Here is a 24,918-nt window from a genome sequence, read left to right on the forward strand (position 1 = left end):
TGGCTGCACGGATGTGGACATGTAATTTAGAACAGATATTTGTGGGACCAGAGAAGGAATTGTACTCATTTAGATCCAAGTGCAAATCATTATTTCCATGCATTCAGTGAAACATCTCAATATCTACTGGATGGATTGGAACATTTTCAGACATGCATATTATTTATGTCAAATTTAATTCCTATTTTCCACATTCAAAACAAAGTCAGCCCTTTATAAACCATTTGTTTTAAAGCATGGACATCACTATCTGAAATTCTGCTATGCACATATATCTGCCCTATAGCAGATGGAGCCTCAGTTCAGCATGTCAAGTTAAGTCTAGTGGCAGGAGCCAGAGATGGGAATTGGCCATGGTAAGGAAGGAACAAGAAGGAAATCGACCATGGTGGTCTGGATCATTTAGAGCTATTACAGCAATGAGCAGCATCTGTAGAGCCATCAAGTTGCACACCGTGTCATTATGACCGAAGTGAGGAATTAAGATCCATAAGCGTAAAAAACAGCTTTGATGGTGCACAAGTATGGGACATGGAGGATTACACTCCCATGTGTAATGTTGCTGTAATGAGACATGTGATGGACACTTACTGATAAAATCTAAAGTAGTCTGTCTCTCCCTGTGATCTGGAAATCTGTGATTCATGCTGGAGGGGAGAAGAAAACTGCTTCTTGTTGGAATATTAAACAAGTGAAAAATGTGAAATAGTTTAATCATGTAAAGTCACGTGTTCCAATTCTAACAGTGATGATACAAGTTTTTAAAGGTCCTGCAAAATAGGGGAATTAAGAAAGAAAATCTTTTACAACCCTGGCTCCTGCACTACATCATACCTCACTGCTCTCTACCCTCTCCTGCGTCGCACACAGTATATCAAATATTCATATCAAATTCTCACATGTGCACACACACACCCACACACTGCACAAAAACACGGTGTGCTTCACACGCAATGAAAAAGCAACCATGTAATTCCTAATAGATAACAATTCTGCACATAATTGGTCTGTTCAAGAAAAAACTTAACATGGACCTAATTAATGCTTAGTTTTTTTTCTTTATTTCTTTTTCTATAAAGGCTTAGCTTAACTTTATTCTGAATTAATCATAATATTGCAGGATGTAGCAGTGCTGCTTAAGTGCAGGCAATACTCTCCTGGGTGCATAACATAAAGATGTCTGACTTAAACATATGGAAGTGAGTGGGGAATATCCTGCTTGTCAAGAGATGGCTTTCAGACACTCGGAAACCACAAGATACGCATGCAGCAACACACTGGACCCAATCTCGGCTGCACTGATTTAAGCTTTTGCACCTTCAAATCTGACAATTCCTGCAGATCCCACGATTACAGCTGGCACCGCTGCAGACTCATGAATCACTCATCCCAAGATAAAACAGATAAATGCGTCCTACGCTGGCTGAGAGAGAGAGACCGACATGGAGGGCGCGGGAGGGAGATGAGGATCAGGATGCAGTGTTGAAGGATAAGATGGCTTCCTTGGATAATGAAAACAATAGAGCACCATTACAGAGGTTCGAAGTGGACTGGTGCATTTAAGGATATAGTTGGAGGGATGCAACACTAAAAACCACCCGACTGAATCAAGAAAGCAGATGGATTTACCATCCCTTCCCCAACTTCATTTGGCAGTTAATTGAATCCACATGCTAGCTGCAGGGGAAATTGAATAAAATAGAGGGAAGAAAGAGCCATATTGGACAGGATTAAAATGAGGCTCTGACGATAATACTTTAATGAAATTTACATCAGCCATGTTTTCAAATGAGTGCAAAGTCTTTCTAAGATTATTTTTAAATTCTTGATTAATGTTCTCAAAATGATTGAATAGCTGCCGGCAAATTTTCTCAAGCAACATACTGTATTTATGTCTCATTAAATAAAAATAAGTTTTGTAATACGATGGATTCTCTAACTTGGTAATGAGCATTTAGATATCAAGTATCATATGAGCCTGATCTGACAGGCTTCTCTGTAGAAGATTTATGATGACCCAAAATAATTCTCCACATTTTAAAACTTGCCAAGTCTAAGTATCACGTTCATTGTACAAGGCTACATTGTGCTCATTTGATCCTGGGCAAGTGCTGACTGAGGAATTTGCAGTCATGGTTATATCTGTTATTCTGGCTTCCAAGTTGTGTATCAGTGGTTGATGCCACGGCTCAGGTTTTGCTTACAAAGACATAGATCTATATCTGATAACTGAAGGAGGCTGAGATGAAAGATAGTACAAACGTGTTCTGCTTTTATTTATTCTTTTATTAATTTATACTGTGCGCTGCCAAATAACAACGGCAAATAGTTGTTTCAGTTGCAAATGTCTTAATATACCAACGTTGTGTTGGATGAAAAATAGTCTGTGAAGGTTGAAGCAGGATAAAAAGCAGTAGCACAGAAATATAGATGCAGATTAATGTTACTGCCAGTGGGTGCTCTTAATATTTGAATCACCCCACACCCAAATTAAACCTAATGCAAAAAACATAGCCTAAAAAAACCATAACCATAACCTCAAGGCCCAAACAACTACTAATTCAATTTGTTTTCACTCAATATTGTCATTACTTATTTATGGTAGTAGATTGGACCATAAAGGGCAACACTGATTGGTGATTAAAGTGGGAGCAGGTAACTGACAGTGAAATAACCTCAAACTTACTAACACACCTATAGTCCCTCCAGTGGATCCAATTTTGCAGCGACCGTTTGTTGTCTGATCGATGTAAATGTTCCCTCTATGCTGGCACAGGTTGGTGCTTGGCATTGTTTGCAGGGACCCAGAGCAAACACAAAACCTGCACCTATGCACACAAGTGTAGTTACAGCCTGTCATATTAGCAGGTATGCTCAAGTCAGTGTTTCTTTCATTTCTTAAATTTTCATTGTTATTTCAGCGTCACAGCTGTGAATAGATGTGTGCTTCTCGCTGATTGCAAGAGAAACCACCTCGGGACGTTGTCCCTATAACATTGTTTCTTTAATTAGTTCAGCAAGAATACCTGGCTGCAGGTGCTGTTCCTATTGATTCAGCTTTGGGCATAGAGTAGTAGGACAAATGGTGATAAAATGCTGAGCAGCCAATAGAATAAAGAATGCATTTAGTATGCTTAGAACTCTGAATAGTCAGGTCTGCAGGGACATGCTGTTATCTATTTTAAACCAGATCAACGTGTAGGACAGTAATATAAATGCTGGATTTACGATGATACTCTCTATATTCGACTTAACAATTCATGGCTATAAGGACTGCGTTTTCCATTGGGGGGGGGATCAAGCTTGAAGGACACAGAAAACAACTCCCCCTTGAAAGTTCCACATAAAGTCTTACTGTCCATTTTTTCCAATGCAAGTCATTTCAACAAAGTACCAGTCTCTTGCTCTTGAAAAAAAGACATGATAATTGTTATTCCAAATGATCAAAATCCCTCTTAAATCCTTACATGCAACAATGCCTTCATGCTCTCTGAGGCAGCTCTTCTGTTTTTAGAAAGGACACGCTTCATCTTTGCTGCACAAACACTCAAGAAGTGATGATAGTTTCAATGGGACAAATTAAAGGCATTCTTCTCAGAGGATGGATGAAACAAACACCAAGCTAATTCTATTGATTAAAAGAAATAGAGTTTGTTGTCAGCAGGGCTGTATTTGAGGTAGCAATTTGATTAGGAAGCTGTGCCGGGCAAAACTGGTGTAATGGTAATACCCGGTTTGATTACAACAAATGCTCGCTCGCAGGCACTGAGCGGGAATCAATCTCGCATTATGTCTCCTTATTGTTCTTTCTAGCCTGTACTCCACACGGGACAGTGCTCTATGTGAAGTGTCAACATAAACTGAAGCTTTAGTTTTCAATGGCTGGTAGAGCTGTAGTAATGTACTTCTTAATGTATTAGTTCATGCAATTTGAATTACATGATTACTTTTAGAAACTTTTAGACACTCTAGGAAATAAAACCTGGAATTTGTAATAGAGTGATCACTTTTTTTTTTTTTTTGAAACAATGAAACCCAATTAGAGAAAAGTAACTGATAAAGGTCATTTGAAACACATGACTGATTGGAAGCTGATTTTCTCTTTTAAGGTTTAATTAATCCTTTCCATGACAATACCATCATTTTCAAATTGATCACGTATTTGGCTTCAAATCTCAACCCATTATTGCAATCATTCATTTTTCTGAAGTGACTTTAATGATTTTAAATTTCAGATACAGGATGAAACAGATTATAATATGTATGTATTTAAGTAAAGACAGAATTGGTAATAGCAATCTCTTTGGTACCCTCAACTAAAATGTAATGTGATCTAAACTATTATGGTTTCAAAGGGAATCTGAACACTGAAACCACAAAGCTACACCTATAAGTGAAATCCATTAACATTGCTCATTTTAAAATTGGTTTAATTTGACACTTGCTCTTTGCAGAATTAATTTCACTGACTTGAACATTCCGATCCTGCCTCGCTATATGCACATGCTTCTTCTAAACAGAGCGAATCACTAACTGATGTCTGTACGTTTCAGTACCTCACCTCTGGCTGTCTGTCTTTCATGACAAATCATTTATCAGTGGTAATTTGCTGCACATCTGTCACATCTCCTCTGCTTTGTTCTCCTGGTTCTGCAACGTCTAAAGTTATTGTTATTCTGCATATCAAGTTGCCGTACTTGTATTGATCTGACTTCGGCTAAAATGAACTGTTACCTGCTTCCTAGTGTTTGTTGCTTAAAACAAAGAAACACATCTATTCCACTCAGTTAAGCAAAATAACAAGTTGCTGTGAGAGACTGTTAATGAAAAAAGTCATGTCACTCATTGAAGGTGAGATAGAGACACTGTGACTGGGCTGCACACATTTATTTCATAGTTCCAGATCATCCCAGATCAATGTTGCGTAGCATCCTTCTGAAGTGCTGCATGTACTGTGCCCAAGTCTACATTTGACTATACTGACATGCAACCTGCTGGGAGTCTCCTCTGGTATAAGTTATATTAACACCATCAATTACATATATCTGTATTACTTGGATGAACAATCTTTAGGGACGGTCACACATTTTCATCTATGAGATCCTTAGCAGAATAAATTCCAAAGTACAAGATAAAATATAATTTGTCTCCCAAACTCCATTAAGAATCACAGTTCATCCATCAATGTCTTGACAAACCTACGGGCACTGTGTGTATTGGTTATAGGTTATAAAAAGATGAGCACCAGGAGGCAACATTTATCTGACATTTATCTCCTCATCACTGATTTCCTGTAGGAGACTATCATCTCCACACAGCTTGACCCATGATTGTCCATCATCTCATTCTCATTCTGAAAGGGAATAAAGCGGAGGATTGTACTCAAACCACACAGTACGAAGCGATGCCAACTAGTCTGTCTGCTGTGTTCAAAACTATTTCTGCAGTTCAAAGTCAGTAAAAGAAACGGCCACGACCCAGTTCTGTCATTTAGTTTTCTGAGGATTATCGTGACTTCTAGCAACAAGAACTACACTAATGTGGGATTTATGGTTCTTAAATCCTGTCAGCATTATTTACCTGGATTCCAGGGAAATACATATTGATATTGTGGTAATCAGTCATTATGAGGGCAGCAGCATTTCCCCAAGAATCACAGACATTACTTTGCATACAGCTCTAACCAACTGTCACCAGTGGAAAGATATTGGCGATGAAGAAATGCATGCAGGTAAACTGGGACCAGAGTAATAACACTGGCAGCAGCCTGTCGAGTGCAACTGCCAGTGTTATTACAGGCTGTGAAAGGTCACATTACTTATGTGTCTCCAGTTGTCTTTGTCTCCTCTGTCTTGGTTTACAGTCTCCCACTGAGCTTTCCCCTTGGTCCTGTGTGTTCCTGCAGTGAGTCACGTCTTCCCCTCACATGCAGGGCCTTACCTGCTAAGCTGCCACAGTGGAGCTCATCCGCATCTGCCAATGAGAACCTCTACTCTCACAGTCTTTTTCTTAATTGTTACATGTGCTCTGCATTTGCTAAAGTACATTTACACTGTAAAGTTCCTGGGATCCTGTGACTTTATCACACTGCTTCAATAAAGATATTAGTATCCTCAAATCCTGAAGTTATATTTAAAAATACCATGCGCAGGCCTTTACCTATCTGGAAAATATAAAATAGGTTGTTATGTTACAGCCGCACGTTAGCCAGATTGTGCACCGATGTGTTACGGCTGCAAGCTGAATTTAACATAGCACCGATGAACCGTATACACAAGAGATACTGAAGCTCTTTCAAAGTTTTCACACAAAGGTTTTAGCTCACTCTGCTTCGTCAGAGGCAGAGGTGATTATCAGGGTGCCACAGCCACACACCACACTTATTTATCACTATAAGGAGATAATTGGGTGTGAAAACCTTCAAGATAGAGGATAACAAATGCATTGCTACAGTGGAATTACTTTCACAGCTTGTTCTGTAACCTTTGCGGGCCACAGACACATTTTAAAAATTTGCAAATGAAGTGATGAATCAGGGCCGTGTTCTGTGTACACAACCCCGTACATTAGTATGTTACACGTTGTTCTTGACAAAAACCCTAAAACTACAACTGATCATTATTCACTGTAATTCAGATGATATGCTTTTTATTATATAGGTTATTTATATTTATAGGGCCTACTTACACAACATGGCTAAGCAAGGGTTTTAGAAGATGGCAGTGGGAACTCAAACTTGAACCTGAGGAAAAATAGTTACCTAAGAAACATATCAGTTCCTACTTCTTGAAATATCAATAATCCAAGGATAGGACTTTGACCACCAAATTCCAATCAATGAATGATGAGTATGAGTGTTTGTGACTGATGAAAGTGTGTTGAGATATTTCAAGAGTGAGATGGACCGATGGGCATATGACCCAAAAAAATGATGCCACCTGCTGTGGCCATCGTGGAGTCATAATACAAATGGCCTAAAAAAGTCAGTGTAACTGCCTGGACCATCAGTGGAAGTTTTGTGTACCTCAAAGGAAAAAGGGGAGAAGACAAGTGAGTCTTCAGGCTCCCTTTTAATGATGTAGTCGCAAAATCTAAAGAGCGATGGCGCAAGTGCACTTAGGGGCATAAAGAAAAAGAGGGAAAGTGGTTCAAACAGCTAGTATTTAGTCTCTCAATTGTGTTTTGAGCTTAACAGGCAATAAAGCAATCAGAGTCCCATCTCCCTTTCTATTTAAAAGCTAGAAGTGGAGTAGACCATCTGTCTGCGTACGTGCATATTACTTTATCTAAATAATGTTTCCACGTTTTTGTTGTTTTGTTTAAAGTTTTTTGCTTTCCACTGATGATAGAGGGGCACTAACAATGCACCTGACCACACCTCATTTTAACACCAACACACCCATGGGTGCAAGTGCCTTTGCTACTTAAACACTGTGGGTGCGGATGGAAAAATGACAACTTGGTTGATACGAAACACGTGACTGTTTTTCGCCACTTTGTAAGATAGAGCTCCAGATCTGGAGTGTTTGTTCTCTGTCGACAGCAAAAAATTAATTTAAAGTTTTCCTATTCCTTTTTTTTTTTTTCTGTCAGTCGTGATGCTACGTGGCACCAGCCTAGAGAGATGGAGAGGAAGCTAGCTACATGTCCAGGGTAGTCCCCGCCCATTGTCAAAAAAGCAGAAAATGTTGCATTAACAGGGGCACTGTGAAATTGGAAAGTAGCTTGTGTTTCTCTGACAATTTCTCTTTGCTATGTGAATATGTTAATGTGCACAATTAACTAATCAGCTCATGCCAGCTGGAGTACTTGGCAGCTTAGTCTGACAGATTCAGCTCCTCTCTTGAAAGCATCTTGAAAGATTGTGGCTCGGTCTCTCTGAGTAATTCTATCGCCTGCTCGGCTGGAATAAGTTCAGCTTGGACATTCCAGACACAGTTCCAGATCTTAGTGTTTTTCAAATCCTTTTTCAGGGTATTTTAGCTGTCAATTGGATTGGCATGATAATCAGCTAAATTAATGCCTTGACAAACATAGATGGTTAGTGTATGTCAGGTCATCTAAAATACATATTCTACACCTATGACAACAAAAAGTAAAATATGTAATCCAGTGAAAGAAAGTCCTTCGAAAAACTGTTCGGTGCAGGTTAAAAGACAAAACCTTTTCTATTCGCTGGTGTTTAAACTGTTTGCTATTGAAGTAGGATCCTGTCACCTCGGATGCATGAAAGGGTCCAGTTTGATATTTGGTGACTGTAACATCCACTGCACAGCAGAGCAGTAGCCTTGATTGATAGGAATACTTAATTTGTCATTAAGGATGATTCATTTCAGTTATCTTTAAGGTTTAAAGTCATCCGCTAATGTCACTGAAAATCAATTATTTACCATGGCAACCAGCCTAAAGAGGACACAGATTGTGGGAGTTTAACAAATGCACACAAGAAGATCACTAAATAGAAACTAGAATTACCACCTTGCTGTTGCACGCCTCCGCAAATCAGTCAAGTTGCAACAAACATCACACACTCTGTTCCTGAGGTATTCTGTTAAATAATGGCCAGAAAGGTGTTTTTGAACATTATGATGTCACAGTGCAGTTTACCATTGATCTTTGGGATATAAAAAGTCATAACTTTATCCAACTAGACATTTATCTGAAAACTTGTGAGTCAGATATTGCATTCATATGGGTGGCTGTGGGTCAGGATGTAGAGCGGATCACCCACTAACCAGACGGATTGATTTGGTGGACAAGAACACCAAATTGTCATTGACGGCTGAAGGAGATTGAAAGAGCACTTTACAATACATAACTGCTGCTTTTCAAAAGCCAGATATTGTATATGCCTGTGTGCACAGAAATGGACCTCAGCAGTGGAAGCCATTGATTGTCTCACTGCGAGTGTATAGCATCTCCCCCTTTCCTGTTGGCACAGCATGTAATATGAGACCTCAAGTTTTCCTTTACCCACAGCAATCAATTTTGCTCAGCTGAGCTTCCTGGCCGGGATAGGGCCTGGCTAAGTATCTGTCTCCTCCGACACACAGCCCTGCATAACCTCACCCTCGGCAAAAAGCTTTCAGCGTAATAAAAGAAATATCTGACTCAAGACCCGGCCAATCTAATAACAGCCAGACAAGTCGGTCTGACTACAGAGCACTAACTGTGTCACTGCTAGGGGTAGGGATGTGTGTGGAACACAAGTGCAGGAGAAAGGCTAAAAAATCAAAGAGATCACTCTGGTCTTTAATTCCCGGAGAAGATGATCCACATCACAATTCCTTCCATGCAATCAGTTTTACTTTGAGACATAGTTTTTCACAGCAAAGACCATTAATGCCTTTTATCTCAGAAAAGTAAGGAATCCAATATATGAGGCCATACATGATGATATATTTGATTGAGTCAAATTGATATGAATCTTAAAATCCCCCAGCATCCATTAATCTGACATATTGTGAAGCAGAAAGACTGGGGTGTAAATGTTCACTTAGAGACACGTCTTGTCCCTTTCAGGAGACATTTTCAGCCATCAGTTACCGTAATGAAAACAAATGGATTGGCTGGTTTCATAGAGATAGAAAGCCTGGGCTGCAGCCAAACATAACAGGGGTACATGCTGCCAACAGAGGCAGCGTGGGTGTTGGATTCAAAAAGACTGGCATGGAAAACAAACAAAGGATGACTACCTATTACTGACTGATTCCAAAAATGATACTGAGCGCGAGCTAATAGATGTAGGATTTTAAGATGTCATTTCATTCACAGCTCATGAAGATGACGCTATGAAATATAATTGAATTCATTGGCATGTATTAGCATACTGTCAATTACTATGCCAGGGAGGTACAAGCTGATCCTTTGAGTGAAAGTCAGCATCATCTGCAGGAACATGGCTGCCTGTTGTTCTCTCTACTGCTAATCTACACCGTAGCCACAATGGATAACTGATGTAGCTCAGATCACATCTTACCTGTAGCCACTGTGACTGGTCACTGTGTCCAGCTGTCCAAGCATTGACCTTGCCCTGTTTGTCCAAACGGGCCTTCCCAGGCTCCCAGGTGAACATGTCCATGTTGAGCGTCCTGAAGATGCTGGAGGCCGTGACCTGGTAGTCCTGGACGTGGCCTGACTTCATTCCCAGTGGCTCAGAACAGCCTGGCAACAACAAAAACATATTTTCTTGTAACATAATGATCCTGGACACTAATGCTGCCATCTTGAGCTGACGATGTCTTTTGGTGCCATTAGCAATCGGGGATGACGTTTCTGTAGCATGGTGCCGCCAATGCACACAGTCAACCACTTCCAAGGTATTCTCAGCTGTCAATTATGTTGTTTGAACCCATTTTTATAGAATAAAATAAAGTTCAAACGAACTTGTTTGGCCCATATCCCATCCAGTAACATAGAGAAGACGTGTTTTATAACCTATACTGCAGTCCATCTTTATATACTAGTGACATACACCTAAAAAAGTATAACAACAATGAGCATAATGAGGTTTACTTGGCATTGACGGATAATGACGTTTATTTTATTTTTAACTCCAATGATTACATGTTGACTTTGTGTAAACAGTTCACTGAAATAAACCCGGCTCACTCACCTGTTAGCTCACAACCGAGCAGCTCCATGCGTAAGGTGCAGTGCCTCCTGCAGACTTGGGGGTAAATGCGCACGTACTGGGCTTCGATGGGAGGGGTGAAGGAGTTGGCCGACGGAGCATTGTTATCAACATTTCCTCTGAAAATCTGTTGCAGGGGATGAAATAACAGCAGATGGGGGAGGGCAGGACAGTGAAGCAGATCAGTTCTGCGGTAATGTAGCAGGCTATCTGGCGCTGTCTCTAGTGTCTACTCCACACTCAACAAATTGCTGTCATTCAAGGTCAATGAGCTAGAATTACAGGGAAAAATAGACAATTTCTTGCACCATTTGAGCCAGTAATTCATAAGAACAGTGGTGTGGTTTAAATTAGTGCTCCAGTTACGTTGTCGTACCTTCTGGAGTGTTTTATCCTAATGGCCTGAGATACTCAGACAGAGTCTCTGATTGTAGGGACTGATGTACTGCATGTGTAGGGTGCAGAGCGAGAAGGAGGAGAGCAAGAAAAAGCAAAGGACAGATAGAGCGGTGTGTTTGTGTGATAGGGGAAATAGGAGCTGTCAGTGGCTGGCAACAAGTCAAAGTAGAATTTAAAAAGAAAAAAGAAAAGCACTACTATATAGGTATTTGTCTCAGTCTGCTCCTCCAACCTTAACTTCCAAAAATATTGAATACAAATTCACACAAATTTTGACTGACAAGCTGAAAAACAAATCAGACAAGGAACATAGAGATCACAGAATATTCAAGTCCAGACTTCATGTCCTATGCAATAAATGTATGAAGAAGTTTGAAAGTCAGGGTCATTCGGAGCTCGGCCAAATGGAAGACAGCCGTGGGTTTGCTGTCAGGGATGATAGAACGCTGTGTGGCCTATTTGGTGGCTGTTCATCCCCAAATAGTATAAAAATTCAATCTAGAAGTCATAAAAGTGGAGGGGGTAAGGGGCAGCAAGATGGGCCCGGTGTGTGCTAGCTAATTAAAAAGCCATCTCATCATGTCCTCCACCCTGCCCTTGACTGACTGCCTCGTCTCCAGTCAACTTGTGTGTGTGTGCATGTGTACGAGGAGTGTGTCTTTGTCTGTGCGTTACAGCTTAAGGGGAAGAGCGGAGAGCTGACAACGGGTGTGCACGCCTGTGTTTGTGTGCTCGTGTGTGTGTCTCTCACCATATCCTCATCTTTGCCCTTGACTTTGTATGTTCTCCAGGTCTTCCCGTCATCACTGTAGGCGACTTTGTAAGACTTGATGTACTCCGGGCTGCCGATACGCTTTGCACCCTGGGTAATTAGGCCCGTAACCCTCATTCTTCTCTGCAGGTTTATCTGTGGAGCCCCAAAAAAGAGACAAAAATCAAGAAATAATAATTTCATTTTCAGACACTACAATTGTGAGCATCTGTGCCCGTCTGTGCATGAGTGCGCATATGCAAGTCACGGGAAACAATTCACTCCCTTGTATCTTTTGTGTCAGGGCCATCCATCTTATTCAGAAAGTCTGTGATCAAATGGAACATTTAATCAATCCTCACGCTCAAGATCCGTTCTGTCAACCCTGTGCAGACTGTCGATATGGTGCCAATGTAAAGTGGCTTGAAGAGCCAAGAGGAAAAGAAAGAGCTTAGAGAGAGGAAAGTGATGAATGCTTCGATAGATCCTGCTTAGTGTGCACATAGCAGGATCATTATTACCTAAGCACAGTTGATGTGTGACACACCAGTGTGAGGTTTGACGGCTTGTTACTAACAGGCCACTTTGTATCTGTTAACTACATATGAGTAGATAAGCACTTTTTCAAAATCTTCTCTCTCCTCTCTCAAATTAGCAACATCTTCTTTAACAGGATAATTTGCAATCATTGGAGATGTTTATGTTTAATTCATGTTTTTGTGTTTACATGCCTGTGAAGTCTATGAATAGACTTTGCTGGTTAATAGCTTCTAAAAGATCCTTGTATAAAAGGGCAGGCACCTCTCCCAGCAGTCGTTAAAGTGCAGAGGACATGATGATCTCAGTGACTAGTTTCACATCTTCAAATCAAAATTTTTGTTGCAACTTGAAAAAAAAGTCAAGGCGAGAGAAGATATATTTAGAAAAATTGACTGACAGAAGTCTCAGTTATTGTGAGGTGAATCAGATGCAGGTGTTTGAATTAGTAGATTTTTCTGTTAGTGATATAATATGGTAAACAAGCCAAGATCAAACAGTTTTGCCGACACTAGATTTACAGACTAAATCATATTAAGTTGCTCTTTCATACTGAACCTTGGTCCAGGTCTGCGGCTGCCTCTGCACACAGCAGACTTTTTTTACCAAGCAGATTGATGTACTGAAGTAGAATGATTTCACCCTGGAGAACGGCGTGAAAGTGAGGAGCACTTACTTCTGTGACAAATAAGATGAAGCAAATAATCAGTGATGACAATTATTCATGAATCATTTTGGCACTACATTCCAGCCCAACACTTTCATTTTCAGGAAAAAAAAGGACTTGAAGTTTGGCTCATCCAGCTCTTTGACAAAAGAGAGCTGTATATTTTCCAGCTGCAGAACTGAGAGGAGGCAGTAGTACAGTGTTGAGTGTGCATTAAGCACACAGCCATTAACCTGGAATGGAAAAGTTGCATTCAAAAACGAATTGCAGACTAAAATAGGATTTGAATAACTGCCATGATTTGGACTAGTCTGACTCAAGTTTGCATTCTTTCTTCTTTCTACAACAAAACCCCAAAAGATATTGCAAACACAATATATAATATACGATTATAAATACTCTATATAAGAACATGAACACGAGCAATGTCTAACTTCCCTGACAATGTGATCGTATTCAGGATGGTATTCTGGCAGCTTGAGCTCTTTTTCCGGTGCAGAAATGGTGGTAATTCTATGAAATAAGGCAATTTACAAGTAAAATATTTAAGAACCAAAGCTCACAGGGATAAGCAGAGTCCACTGAGTTAAACTCTCCTTTTCTGTTAATGAAAAAACTCCAGGTTGTGTCTCCTGGGGACATTAGAGATTAAAGTATCTGGCTCTTACGGATCCTGGACAAGAAAAGGACTGTTGTTCGCTGACCTTGTCAAAAAACTACCTCAATAATATATAATTATTATATTGTGAATTGCATTTCTTTTCTGATATCCATTTGAAGTGACAAGACTCAATTACACATTTTTCTCTCCACACTTAAACCAATGTATCACGTTAATTATACATACGAATCCTTGTTAGAGCCTCTGAGCTGCACAGACCCACTTTTTCTTATTCACAGCATTTCTTCCCTCTCCTAAGTTTTCTCCATAGAGATAGATGCTCCGTGCACTAATTAGAGGCCCTGTCACTAAAAGGCCACTGCCTGGTAATTGGGGTGATCCTTCACATTTTTAATGACCACTCAGAAATGCACCTCTGCCACTTAAGCGTTAATAATGATGCATTTATTTGTTTGAGCGAGGCATCGTTGGAAACACCCTGCACGCAGACCTTTGTCTACAGAGTTACAAGTGTCAGTTTGAAGGAAAATGTCTCAGCGTGAGAGACGATTAACTTAAATCGCTTCCAATTCACACAGAGGTGTATGATTAAACTGACAAATGACATCCAAACGCATTTTGTAGGCAACAAACTATGATTGCATAAACTAAAAACATTTTCCTATTATAATTTAACAAAATCAGACAAAGTTGAATTTGAATTTAATATATTTTATTTTAGTGAATTCGTCTTTTTGCAGTGGATTATTCTGAAGCACTTTGTCACCTTGTTTAGACAAGTGCTATACAAATAAAGTTCTTATTATTATAATTATTGTATTATTTGTGCAGTTGAACCCAAAAGGAGATTATGCACACATGAAAAAATAAATGATCTTGATGGCTCATATTGTTTATATTTGATTAGATTTTAAGTTCATATTTGCCCTATCTGGGCGGCTGTAGCACAAAAGATAGAGAGGTTGGACCACTAACCAGAAGGTTGGTGCTTCAATCCTTTTGGGAAGGAAACTGAAACCTGAATGCCCCCGACAGCTGAACCAACAGCGTATGATAGAAAATCAGTGCTGTAGAATCAGTGTATGTGTGAATGTGACTTGTACTGTTAAGTACTTTGAGTGGAATATAAGATGAGAAAAGCATTTAAATACACTCCATTTAGCGTATATAGCCAATACTGGAGGTAATTAGATTGGCTTACCACAGATTTTGCACAGCCCATTTTTGTACAAGGACATAAAATGACCAAGATACAGACATCTTTTCCAAAATAAGCATTATATTATCTACAGCAATGTATACACTATGTGTATTCTGTATAGTTTTTGATGCATCAAAGTGCAAAATAAAATGAGAAAAACAAACATTAGCAGGTATACGCCCTCTCTAAGTTTGTGAGGTTTTTTTTCTTCTAAAAGAACAGGGTGAAAAAATTCCAAACTACCAGAAAAAGTTTAGTGTCTTACCCTTTTCTCCTTTCTTATTTCTACATACATTGTTTGTGCGAGGTGATCTGGGTAAAAATGCATGAGCCTCCAAAAAAAATTAACATCTACATGATACCATTCCTGTTGTTGAGGTTCTTTTGCAACAGAGAAGAAATACAGCTTGTTTGCGTGGTGCGATTTTACCTGTTTTCTCTCTGGAAAACATTCACGGATCTGACGAAATGTTCAGCACGTAACCGTCTGCAATATCCTGGAACTGACTATCTCCAGCTGTAATGCACGCCCTGCTTTCAGGAAGCTCAGTGTTGAAGCTTCCCTGATATGTTTGGATCTTGGAAAAAATGTGATACGGACAAACACGTTACCTCTCATTGGTTATACTATTAGCAGCAGGTGTTACAGAGGGTTACTGTGAGCAAAGCTACAGGCTGCGTTAAGATGGCCTGATGATTCTGGATTTAACATTGTTCCGTTCTTTGCATTTTAGATTTAAAGCTTGGTAGAGTAAGAAATCCACATCAGAAGTCATTTAGTTCTTTTAAAGATTATCATTGAAACTACCTAAGCACTGAAACAAAATAGCATGTGAGTACATACTGTACAGAGTCAAGCACATACTCACAAATACACTCTCTTTCCCTCATTCAAATGATGTTGTTTTGTGTGGTTCTTCTGCACCTTCAGTCCTCTGCTGTGTGAAATCCTGACAGTAAAAAGTCTCTCACTGTGCTCTCGTTGTTTAGAACACATAAGGTCAGAGTATCCCAATAATTATCTGGACTGTGGCGGCAATATTCCAATACATCCCACCACAGTTTCAAAATGAATTAGAAAATGTTTACGCTCCTCATGATAACATACGACTTTTGAGTTTCTGCACTGTAAAACTGACTACAGCACCACTCGCTATTAGCAGCATGCTCACTCGTGTTCTTGTGCTATTATCCTTGAAGTAGTTAACGGACAGTTAGACTTCATAGTTTCAGCTGCAACATTGTGCTCGTAGCTGCAAGTGTTTTACAATGCAGTCCTCTCTTTCTCGCCAAAACCTGTCCTTCACTATTTAGTCTGTGTATCTGTCACCTGGAGTCTGCTGTGCCAGGGAACGATGTTTGTTTCTACTGCCATAGATTGAATGAATTCTGTGGGAAACGCTGGAGGCACATATGCAAATTACATCTGTTTTTTGTTTCTTCTCGATTTCTAGTGCATAAACGGAAACACTGTATGCTCTGTACAGTAAAAGTTGTCCCTCAACCAATATTTCTTCTAGATCACTACATGAACACGATCCAGACATTATCAACACACCAGATACGCAATCATGTTATCTTTGTTTTGGAGTCATAGGAGTATTGCCTAAATTATTTAACTCGTTATAGGCAAAAAGCCCAGATAAAAACACCACTGACACGTTGTGGCAGGACCAGAAGAAGTCCGAATTGTTCACAAAAATATTTGTATACAATCCTGTGATTTCTAAATAATCTATGAAAGAAAAGCATTCGTCAGACTCACATCTCAACCACAGAGCAGACTGTTGAATGTTAATTGAAAAGGGAAACGCTCCAGAGACTGACGTAGTTTTATATATTCATACATGCATTTGGCACATGCCAGCAAATGTGACACACAGATGGAGACCTGCATCTGAACATGTGTTGTTAACTGTTTAGCTCACAATAAATGACTGTATGTGAAGACCTCTTTAGCCTTCACAAGTGATTGGGATTCTTTCTTGCTTCCACACACAGGCTGGCTGGAGCTTTATCTCGCTGATATTGGTCAGACCAGCAGCATATTTCCCTCGAGTGTTCAAATGCAATTTAATGTGTGAGCTAGTCTTGGCGAGGTGGTGGAAAACTGATATTGTGACATCGTACATACATGTGTGAAAACCAGCGCGAGCTCACGGACAATTCACAAGCACAGGAACTGACGTTAACAAAAATAAACTCTTTTACAGTCTTTGCTTTGTCTGCGACTGTGTGATGTATTATTCAAAGTATGTTGCTCTATGTTTGATTCATATGTTGAGGTTCAGGGGGAGAACGAGCTGAGGCTGACTGACATCCAGAGTCACGTTTGGCACCTTAAAAATAACCAGACGAATCTCATCCCTTCCCTGATAGGGCTGTCACCTGTCAGAAGAACCTGTTTCACTTGACAGACGTGCAAACACAGTCACGCCACATCACTCTGCACAACAAAAGCACATCACCGACTCCTTAGCATAATCCCAAAACACCGACATGACTGTACACCTCTGTACTCACATCCCAATTATCCAGGCCTTGTGTAGAAACACACAATGCCTACAGCATCCTGCGCAACATCCCACGTGGCATCATTAAAGTCAAACAATGTTTTATGTTCTGTTCTCTTCACCTTCGCCGTGTGCCAGGCGCCTTCTCTTTCGCTCACGTCGACTCTATCTCTCTTATTTCCTCCCTCATTTTTACAAATCCATTTTTGCCCTGTCTTACTATTCTCTTGTTGTGACGTACAGCTTCACTTTCTCCATCACAGTGTCATGGTGCAGTATGTTTTTCTATTATATTTTGTTTACGGTTCACTGTGCATCATGTATCTGGCAGCAGCTCGCCTCTAAGGTTGTTGTCAGCATTTCTGTCATCAAAGAAGTGATTCCTGAGAACGACCAACGTAACAAAAGCCTAAAAACATTATTAACATCATACTTTATCAACTAGCTAAATAATTAATACTACAAATACTATTAATCACCATATTGTTTCATCTGGGACACTGTGAAACATGTGGGACTAAACTGAGCCAGGGAAGAGAACTGGGGTTAAGTTTCAGTGCTGGGTATTGATGCCCGACTATTTGATCAACATAAATTCAGAAAATCAGTTCTGCTCACGCCTGCGTTCATACACTAGAGCCAGATCACTTCAGGTGAGGGGGTGTGGAGGAGCTTCAACATTATCATTTAAATCATTGCGGAATGCAATGAGACCTGGGGTTGAAATTCTGTAATACTACACATGGGAAATGAAAACCCAGGATTAAGAGGCCCAGGAACAAGGGCACTGGGATCTTGGCAGGACAGGATTGGCGAGGGCGGAAGCGTAGGATGTGACTGAAGAAATAATTCAGGGTTTCTTTTTTCAAGCAGCATATTGAACTATACAGAACTTCGCTGCCAGAGGCTTCTTAACTTGAACCTTGAGACATGTTCGGATCACTGCTTATTTTGGCTCCCAGTATGTTTTAAAGTTGATTTTAGGATCTTACTGTTCACTTTTCAGGTTTTTTATTCCCTCTCTATCGCTAACCTTTTAGTATCCTGTGTGCTGGTTCACACTTCGAGATGCACGGACAGACATATTTTATCTGCTCCAGAAACCCGACTGAAAACGAAACGGGTCCTGAGGCTCTGGAGCGATCTGCTGGAGGAAATTAGATTAACTGATTCCGTAATTCCTCTAAATAGCTTTTTAAATATTTTTATCAGCAAACTACCCCTGAAGTGAGTTTTCATTTTTCCTATTTTAAAAAGAAATAATATATATTCCAACTCTGTTATTTGTTTTTATGAGTTTTCAGTGAATTGGTTTTATGCCCTAAACACTTTTATGCATTCTCCTTTTAAATATAATGATTTTATGACTTGTTTCATTTTGCTGCCTCGTGAGGCTCTTTATGATGTGGATTTTGTCTAAAAGGATTATTGTTATCTTTGTGTTCAATTATATTGTTATTTGTTATAGTTTTACAAAATTACAAGAGGCACTGGATTATTAGCTTGAATGCAATATGTAGTTTTATTATTAAAACAAGGATATTACTGTTAATATAACTGCTGAATGTTATATACATTTATAAAGCTAATCTCTTGACACCACAGTGATCTGCACAACAGAATTTACGAAAGACTCGAATCTCTGAATAATTACAACAATGCACCGTAGTTTTGTTTCTCTGGAACCTCTATCGCCAAACTCAACACATGACACAGTGCAGTGTACATGGCAATGCAGGTACACGACTGCGGGCATGTCACGATCAAACATAAAAACAGGAGATGACACAGATGACACAAAGCGAGACGCACCAGCCTCCAAACAGCTATGCCCTTTAACACTGTGCCTCACGCCTGACTACACCTGCATCTGCTCTACTCCCAGCTCACACTCGGATGGCTTTTTATTACCAGTAAATGAGCCATCAATTTTACAGTATGTGTAATTAATTGAAACGTTGAAACTGTGGGGTTTTTTTTCCCATAGTGTGTAGTTTATACCCGCATCAACTATAAGTAAGATAACTTAATATAAGTTTCATATATAAGTCAAACAAAACTATTTAAAGCCACAACAAACAGGAGAATAATCTATAATTAAGATTGTGCCTTGTATAATATATAATTAAGAATGTGCCTTGTGTCTGGCTCTTGCTCCGCTTTGCGTGTCGCCTCTCCTGTGTCTGTGTTTTACCTGGATCCACGGCCATCTGTCATTCTCGGCAGCGGTCCAGGCATTGACCAGGCCCTTCTTGTTGAGGCGTGCAAAGTACGGGTACCACTTCTGCAAGCCGAAGAGAGCTCGGTGGGTAGAAGAGGCTGTTATCTGTTGGTTGGAGATTATCCCGCCCTCCATGCCCAGTGGTCCAGAGCATCCTGAGTGAAGAGAGGGAGAGAAAGGTGACAGATGACCCTTCAAATAGTGCCAGCACACAGAAATGTGTTCGCCTCAGTCTATGGAATGCATACAGATTCTCAAAAATGCCACAGAAACCGCATTTTGTGATGTCACTCTGTCCTTCACATCTTGTGTCTTTTTTCTTCAGTACCTCCCTATCAGAGTCCCCCCCCCCCACACCTTCTCCTTCACCTGTTCTACAACCAGACACACATTAGAACTATAACCCTTTTCTGACTCTGTTATGTATTTTTCATAACCTCCAATGAAAACATTTTCTTTGAGGTCATCATCGATTGCTTCACCCTGACTCTTTCCAATCTTGCCATGCTTGCTGATTTGATTCATCACAACAAAACTCTTAATGTTTCTATTATGGCAAAATCCTTGTGAGTGCATTCATGTTGCAGGGACTAAGAGTCTGCAACTGCACCAGTAACACAGCCCTCAGGGTTCCTCCAAAGAAGCTGTGGCAACCTCTGGATAGCATCATCCTCAAAGTCAACAGGCTTTAAATATTGTACCGGCTGCAGCATTAAAGTGGGGCGCCATGCCATCAACTGAGAAATGCTGTCTTTCTTCTTTAAACAGCTTGTTCCTGCACTTAATCCTAATTGGTATGACCATGCATATCAAGAGCTCTTTAATAGACATACCTGTGGTGAAAGGGATTCTGGCAATGTTTATCCAGGAGAGAATTTATTACTCAGCAAAACAAGTATGTCTTTGTATTTCAGGCTTTTAAAAAAAGGAAATAAAAAGTCTAATAGGAAATCAAATAATAATAGAGAATGCATGAAAAATAATACACAGAAACAGAAGAGATTCGGGCACCCATATGGTGTGTAAGATAAATACAGCACATGCCACAATATCTAATTTCATTGCGGAAAATTAAAAGTCAAAAAGAGTTGCCATAGCTCCCCAAATAAAATCTGCTAATATACACACAAAAGATGTGGCTTTTCTTTCAAAACATATCAAATTTTGTGAAATGTAGTCGGCAACAGGACAGATTCAATCAGGATGTGAAATGCATGCAAATTATAAACTTTGCCTCCACAATTATAAATTAAATCAGCCCGAGGAAAGGCAGCATCACTGAGGACTCTGTGGAGCCAAGAGAACAACCTAAATAGTTCAACTGCTGTTGTTTCAGTTGTCGTTCAAAACAACTGAGGGATTTTTCCATCACAAATGAATCAGAGGAATTGACTGCAGATCTTCAGAATCCTTCAGCCTGAACACATTTGTGCAAATGCGATGAATTTGTATCTCAATCAGAAATCACTCAAACCTTGCATTGCAATATGCAACTTGTTTCTTAAGGTGTGAGGGGTGACATGAAGCAGGTCTGAATTCTGCTCAGGATGCACAGACCCCCACATCATTACATTTGTTCTATAGCCTAGAGTGTCTCTTAAAGATAAACAGCATCACAGCTGTGCTAAAGATGTGCTGAATTAGTTATGACTATTCATTAAGCCTGCATGTCAAGCGTTTATGACATAAAAACAGGGAATTAAACCTGAACACTTTTTCTTTTAAATGTTTTTTTTCTAAATTAACATAAATGCAAAGAAAACTGTATAATTCCGCAGCGTCCACATTCTTACCTATATAACCCATTTCACTGTATAGGGAAAACTGACAGCATTCATTGTCAGTTATTTACAAAAAAAAAGATGAACATCCACCATCCAAAATATTACGACCATTTCTTTGTGAAGGAAAAGCAAAAAAACACTTGAACACAGTCTGAAGAATATTACTCAATGTCTACTGGGTGTTTTTTATGTTCTCTTAAATGTCATGACAACGTGTGTTACACAAGGAAACTACCTGAAGCAAATTCTTTATCTGTAAAATAATGATGTTGGATATAACCCTTCAATGACACAATTGAATTTATAACCCGTTGCTTTTGTTATTGTGCAAGAGTGGTTAACAGGGAGGGATTCCATTTTCCGTGCCATAGGTGTAAATTTAAAATTGGAATAAAACAGAGGAAGGATTACATTTATAACACTGCTTTTTGTTCATCAGCGGTGCATGTGATTAAAATTTTATCAGTCTGGTGACATATGATGGAACAGCTGCGTGCGAGAGCCTTAAAAATCAACAATGTGAGGAAAAGCTGAGGGAACATGGAAGTGACCCAAAAGAATGAGGACAAGGATCAAGTAAAGAGTTCAGCCGCAGGCACTGCTCGCTCATGCTGGGTGAACTGCAAGTGGCCAAGTAAACCAGCCTTCAGGGGTCGCCTGGAGCACTGGTCATCAGAGGGCTGTGATGGCATCCTGACCATTTAGGCAAAAGACTGAACCATTTCAAATTCAGCCCTGACACGCAGACACACAGGGCATCAGCAGACAATGAACCTGGCGGCGCTGAGAGCAGTGAGCTGACTTTCACCACACAAGAAAAGCCAAGAGTAAGAGAAGACTGGAACAATGACAACAACCCTTGCACGACCTATCCAGCTGGTAAAACAGTGGGGTTCTAGTCAACAGGGAGGCAGGGAGACAGTGAGTAATGTCTGAGGACAGTCCAGGGGGATCATCCGAGAAAAGAGCAAAGAGTGTACAGTGTGTGTGTGTCTGTGTGTGTGTACACTGACAGAGATGTGTTTGTTTATTCCACTATGGTAAATCACTCTCGCTTCACTAGTTTTTCCTTGTGTGTGACTCACCGCTCCCAGACTGATGAGAGGATGGTGTAGGTGGCTGCGGTGGCCTACTGCTGAAGCTAAAAAGAAGCTTGGGGATAAACAGCTCTTTATCTTGGGACGTGGTTAAACTGGTTGAAACCAAAAGGCTTGGAGTGTGAAATTAGAACTTTCTAAAATGACATGTGTTGGATTTTGCAGTGACCCTCTCTGCATTTTCCAATTTTGCCCTGGAGCCCTAATGCTTGTAAATCAAAGACAATGGATGTTTGTTTGTTTTAGTGGCTGCCTGTTGCAGATTCTGACTGGGAGTCAGGGAAGAAAAATGTGTTTGCTTCTCACAGGTGAGATTCTCACGTTGGTTGTATTTTCTTTTCCAAATACTCGTAATGAGAAGATTTACTTGGAATATTCACTGGGATATGACTGCAACCATATCATGGACCAACTGAATCCCCCTGAATTAATTCCTGAAAAGTGAAATGCACTAATATTTTCCTTCTTACAACCTGACGTTATGCCTAAGGTGTGATGTTGCATCAGCACATTTGTCGAGATGTTGTACTTCCTGGGTGGCCCTCTTGTAAGATATTCTCTGTGGATGTTGAGGCAAGACACTGTTGCAAAGCCGTGGTCCTTCTCACCTTGTGGCAATGATGGACCACTTTTAACGAGCTGCCTGCCAGTCGTCCGTCAGAGTGGCAGAGGCAGCCAGCCCTGGGGCCTTGGCCTGCTGGCCCCTGAGCATACATCAGCCCTGCGACAGCACACATCACTAACACCAGCACTACGATGATGTGACAGCTAAATCCATCTCCCACAAGCCCTACCTACAGCCTAAACAAATTAGAGTCGCACTGAAATTTATGCCAGCGCACCAATCCTAATGAGCACGCAGACGAAAGAAAGGATGAGGAAGAGAATAATAAAGACACAAAACAGATGTCAGCCATACAATGGAGGTTCCACAGGTGACAAATGAGACTGAATTAAATGCACCGACTTATATAATATGTAGGTGTCTGAGTGTTCCAGCGCATGTGTGTCCAAACATTCATGTGAATTTAGTTTCCAAATGAGCAGGAGAGAAATTGATGTTCAAATGGAAAAAAAAATTTGCAGTATAATAATAAAAAGACGGACATACAGTCACATATGGTCATTGTGTGTTGTCATGTTCTGTGGTGGTCTACAGCATGAAAATGAATAACTAGTGCAACCATGTGCTTAAAATAACAAGGGTGGTGAAATATGTTTTTACAGTTGTGTTCTCAATAACTGATTAATATAGAGCGGCCAAGACTGCTATCAACACCTCATTGTTGCCAGTTGTCAAAGCATTGCACTTTCTGGTATGTGAGTGCCCTGGATTCAAGTCCAACCCAGAGTCAATCAGGAAATGTGGAAGCTACCTTAAGGTGGATTGCAGCTTAAGTATCTCAGATCTTGTTTACGAGTAAGGGGAAGACGATACACAAGGTGGACAGGTGGTTCTGTGCAGCGTCAGTAATGCAGGCATTGTAACAGATCGTTGTGGTAAAGAAGGAACTGAGCCAAAATGCACAGATCTTGAATTCCTGGTCGATCTACTTTCCAACCCTCACGTTTGGTCACAAGATCTGGGTAATGACGGAAAGAACAAGATCACGAATGAAAGTGGCCAAAATTACGTTTCTCCTTCAAGTGGCTCAGCTTATCCTGAGAGCTACGGTGAGTGGTCCAGGAATCCGCAGGGAGCTTGAAGTAGATACTGCTCCTTCAAATCGAAAGGGGACAGTTGAGGCAGTTTGGGCATCTAGTCAGGATGCCTCCTGGGCGCCTTCTGTTGGAGGTTTATCAGGCATGCCCAACCATGAGAATCCAGAACTCATTGGAGGGATTACATATCCCATCTGGCCTTGGAATGACTTGGGATCCCCCCAAAAGAAGTAGAAAGCGTGGCTTGGGGAGGACATCTTACTTGACCGGCTACCTCTACAACCTGGCACGAATAAGCTAAAGACAATGGATGGATGGATGGATGGATGGATGGACAGGGTGAGGTAAACTTGGTGTACTTTACTTTCTGCTAAAGGCAGATGTGCTAACAAGCATGTTGGCCTTCAGATGTTTTAAGTTAAATTAGACTTGGGACATCCACCATGTTTCCTTAATATTGGATCTTTAACCGACTGTTTAACCCGTGTGAGTGTCTGAAAGTAACAATCACAAATGAGTTTCAACAGATTGAGGCAGCTTGTTCTCAATATATTTTAATGCTTCCCTGTGTATTTTACTCACATTCCTGTTGACTCAGACTTAATTGTCCCCTGGGGGAAATGTATTTTCAAAGTCATTTCAGTATAATATACACAAAAGGAAACATTTCAGCAGAGGCAACTTACCGAACATCACATAAAACATAAAACATGTACAGACAAGTCACAATTCACCGTGACAATTTATTTAGTGCTGCAATGGTAGAGGGTACAAAACTCCTACTGCATCGTGCCTGTTTCCATTTAAGTTTTCTGTACCTTTGTCTGGATG

At 40.3% G+C, this 24,918-nt stretch overlaps 1 protein-coding gene across 4 annotated transcripts in view; it reads right to left on the minus strand.

Annotated features, from left to right (window-relative positions):
- Positions 1-24,918, minus strand: part of edil3a (EGF-like repeats and discoidin I-like domains 3a) — a 104,634-nt gene that overhangs the window by 17,873 nt on the left and 61,843 nt on the right. For all 4 annotated transcript variants that reach the window (XM_020100824.2, XM_020100825.2, XM_069523883.1 and 1 more), the window contains exons 5-8: positions 19,518-19,699; positions 11,784-11,939; positions 10,616-10,760; positions 9,980-10,164 (exon numbers count right to left, since the gene is read on the minus strand). In XM_020100824.2, coding sequence (XP_019956383.1) covers positions 9,980-10,164; positions 10,616-10,760; positions 11,784-11,939; positions 19,518-19,699 — 668 coding nt within the window. The remainder of the gene's footprint in view (positions 1-9,979; positions 10,165-10,615; positions 10,761-11,783; positions 11,940-19,517; positions 19,700-24,918) is intronic.

This window comes from Paralichthys olivaceus, chromosome 4 (genome assembly GCF_024713975.1).
Source record: "Paralichthys olivaceus isolate ysfri-2021 chromosome 4, ASM2471397v2, whole genome shotgun sequence".
Lineage (NCBI taxonomy): Eukaryota > Metazoa > Chordata > Actinopteri > Pleuronectiformes > Paralichthyidae > Paralichthys > Paralichthys olivaceus.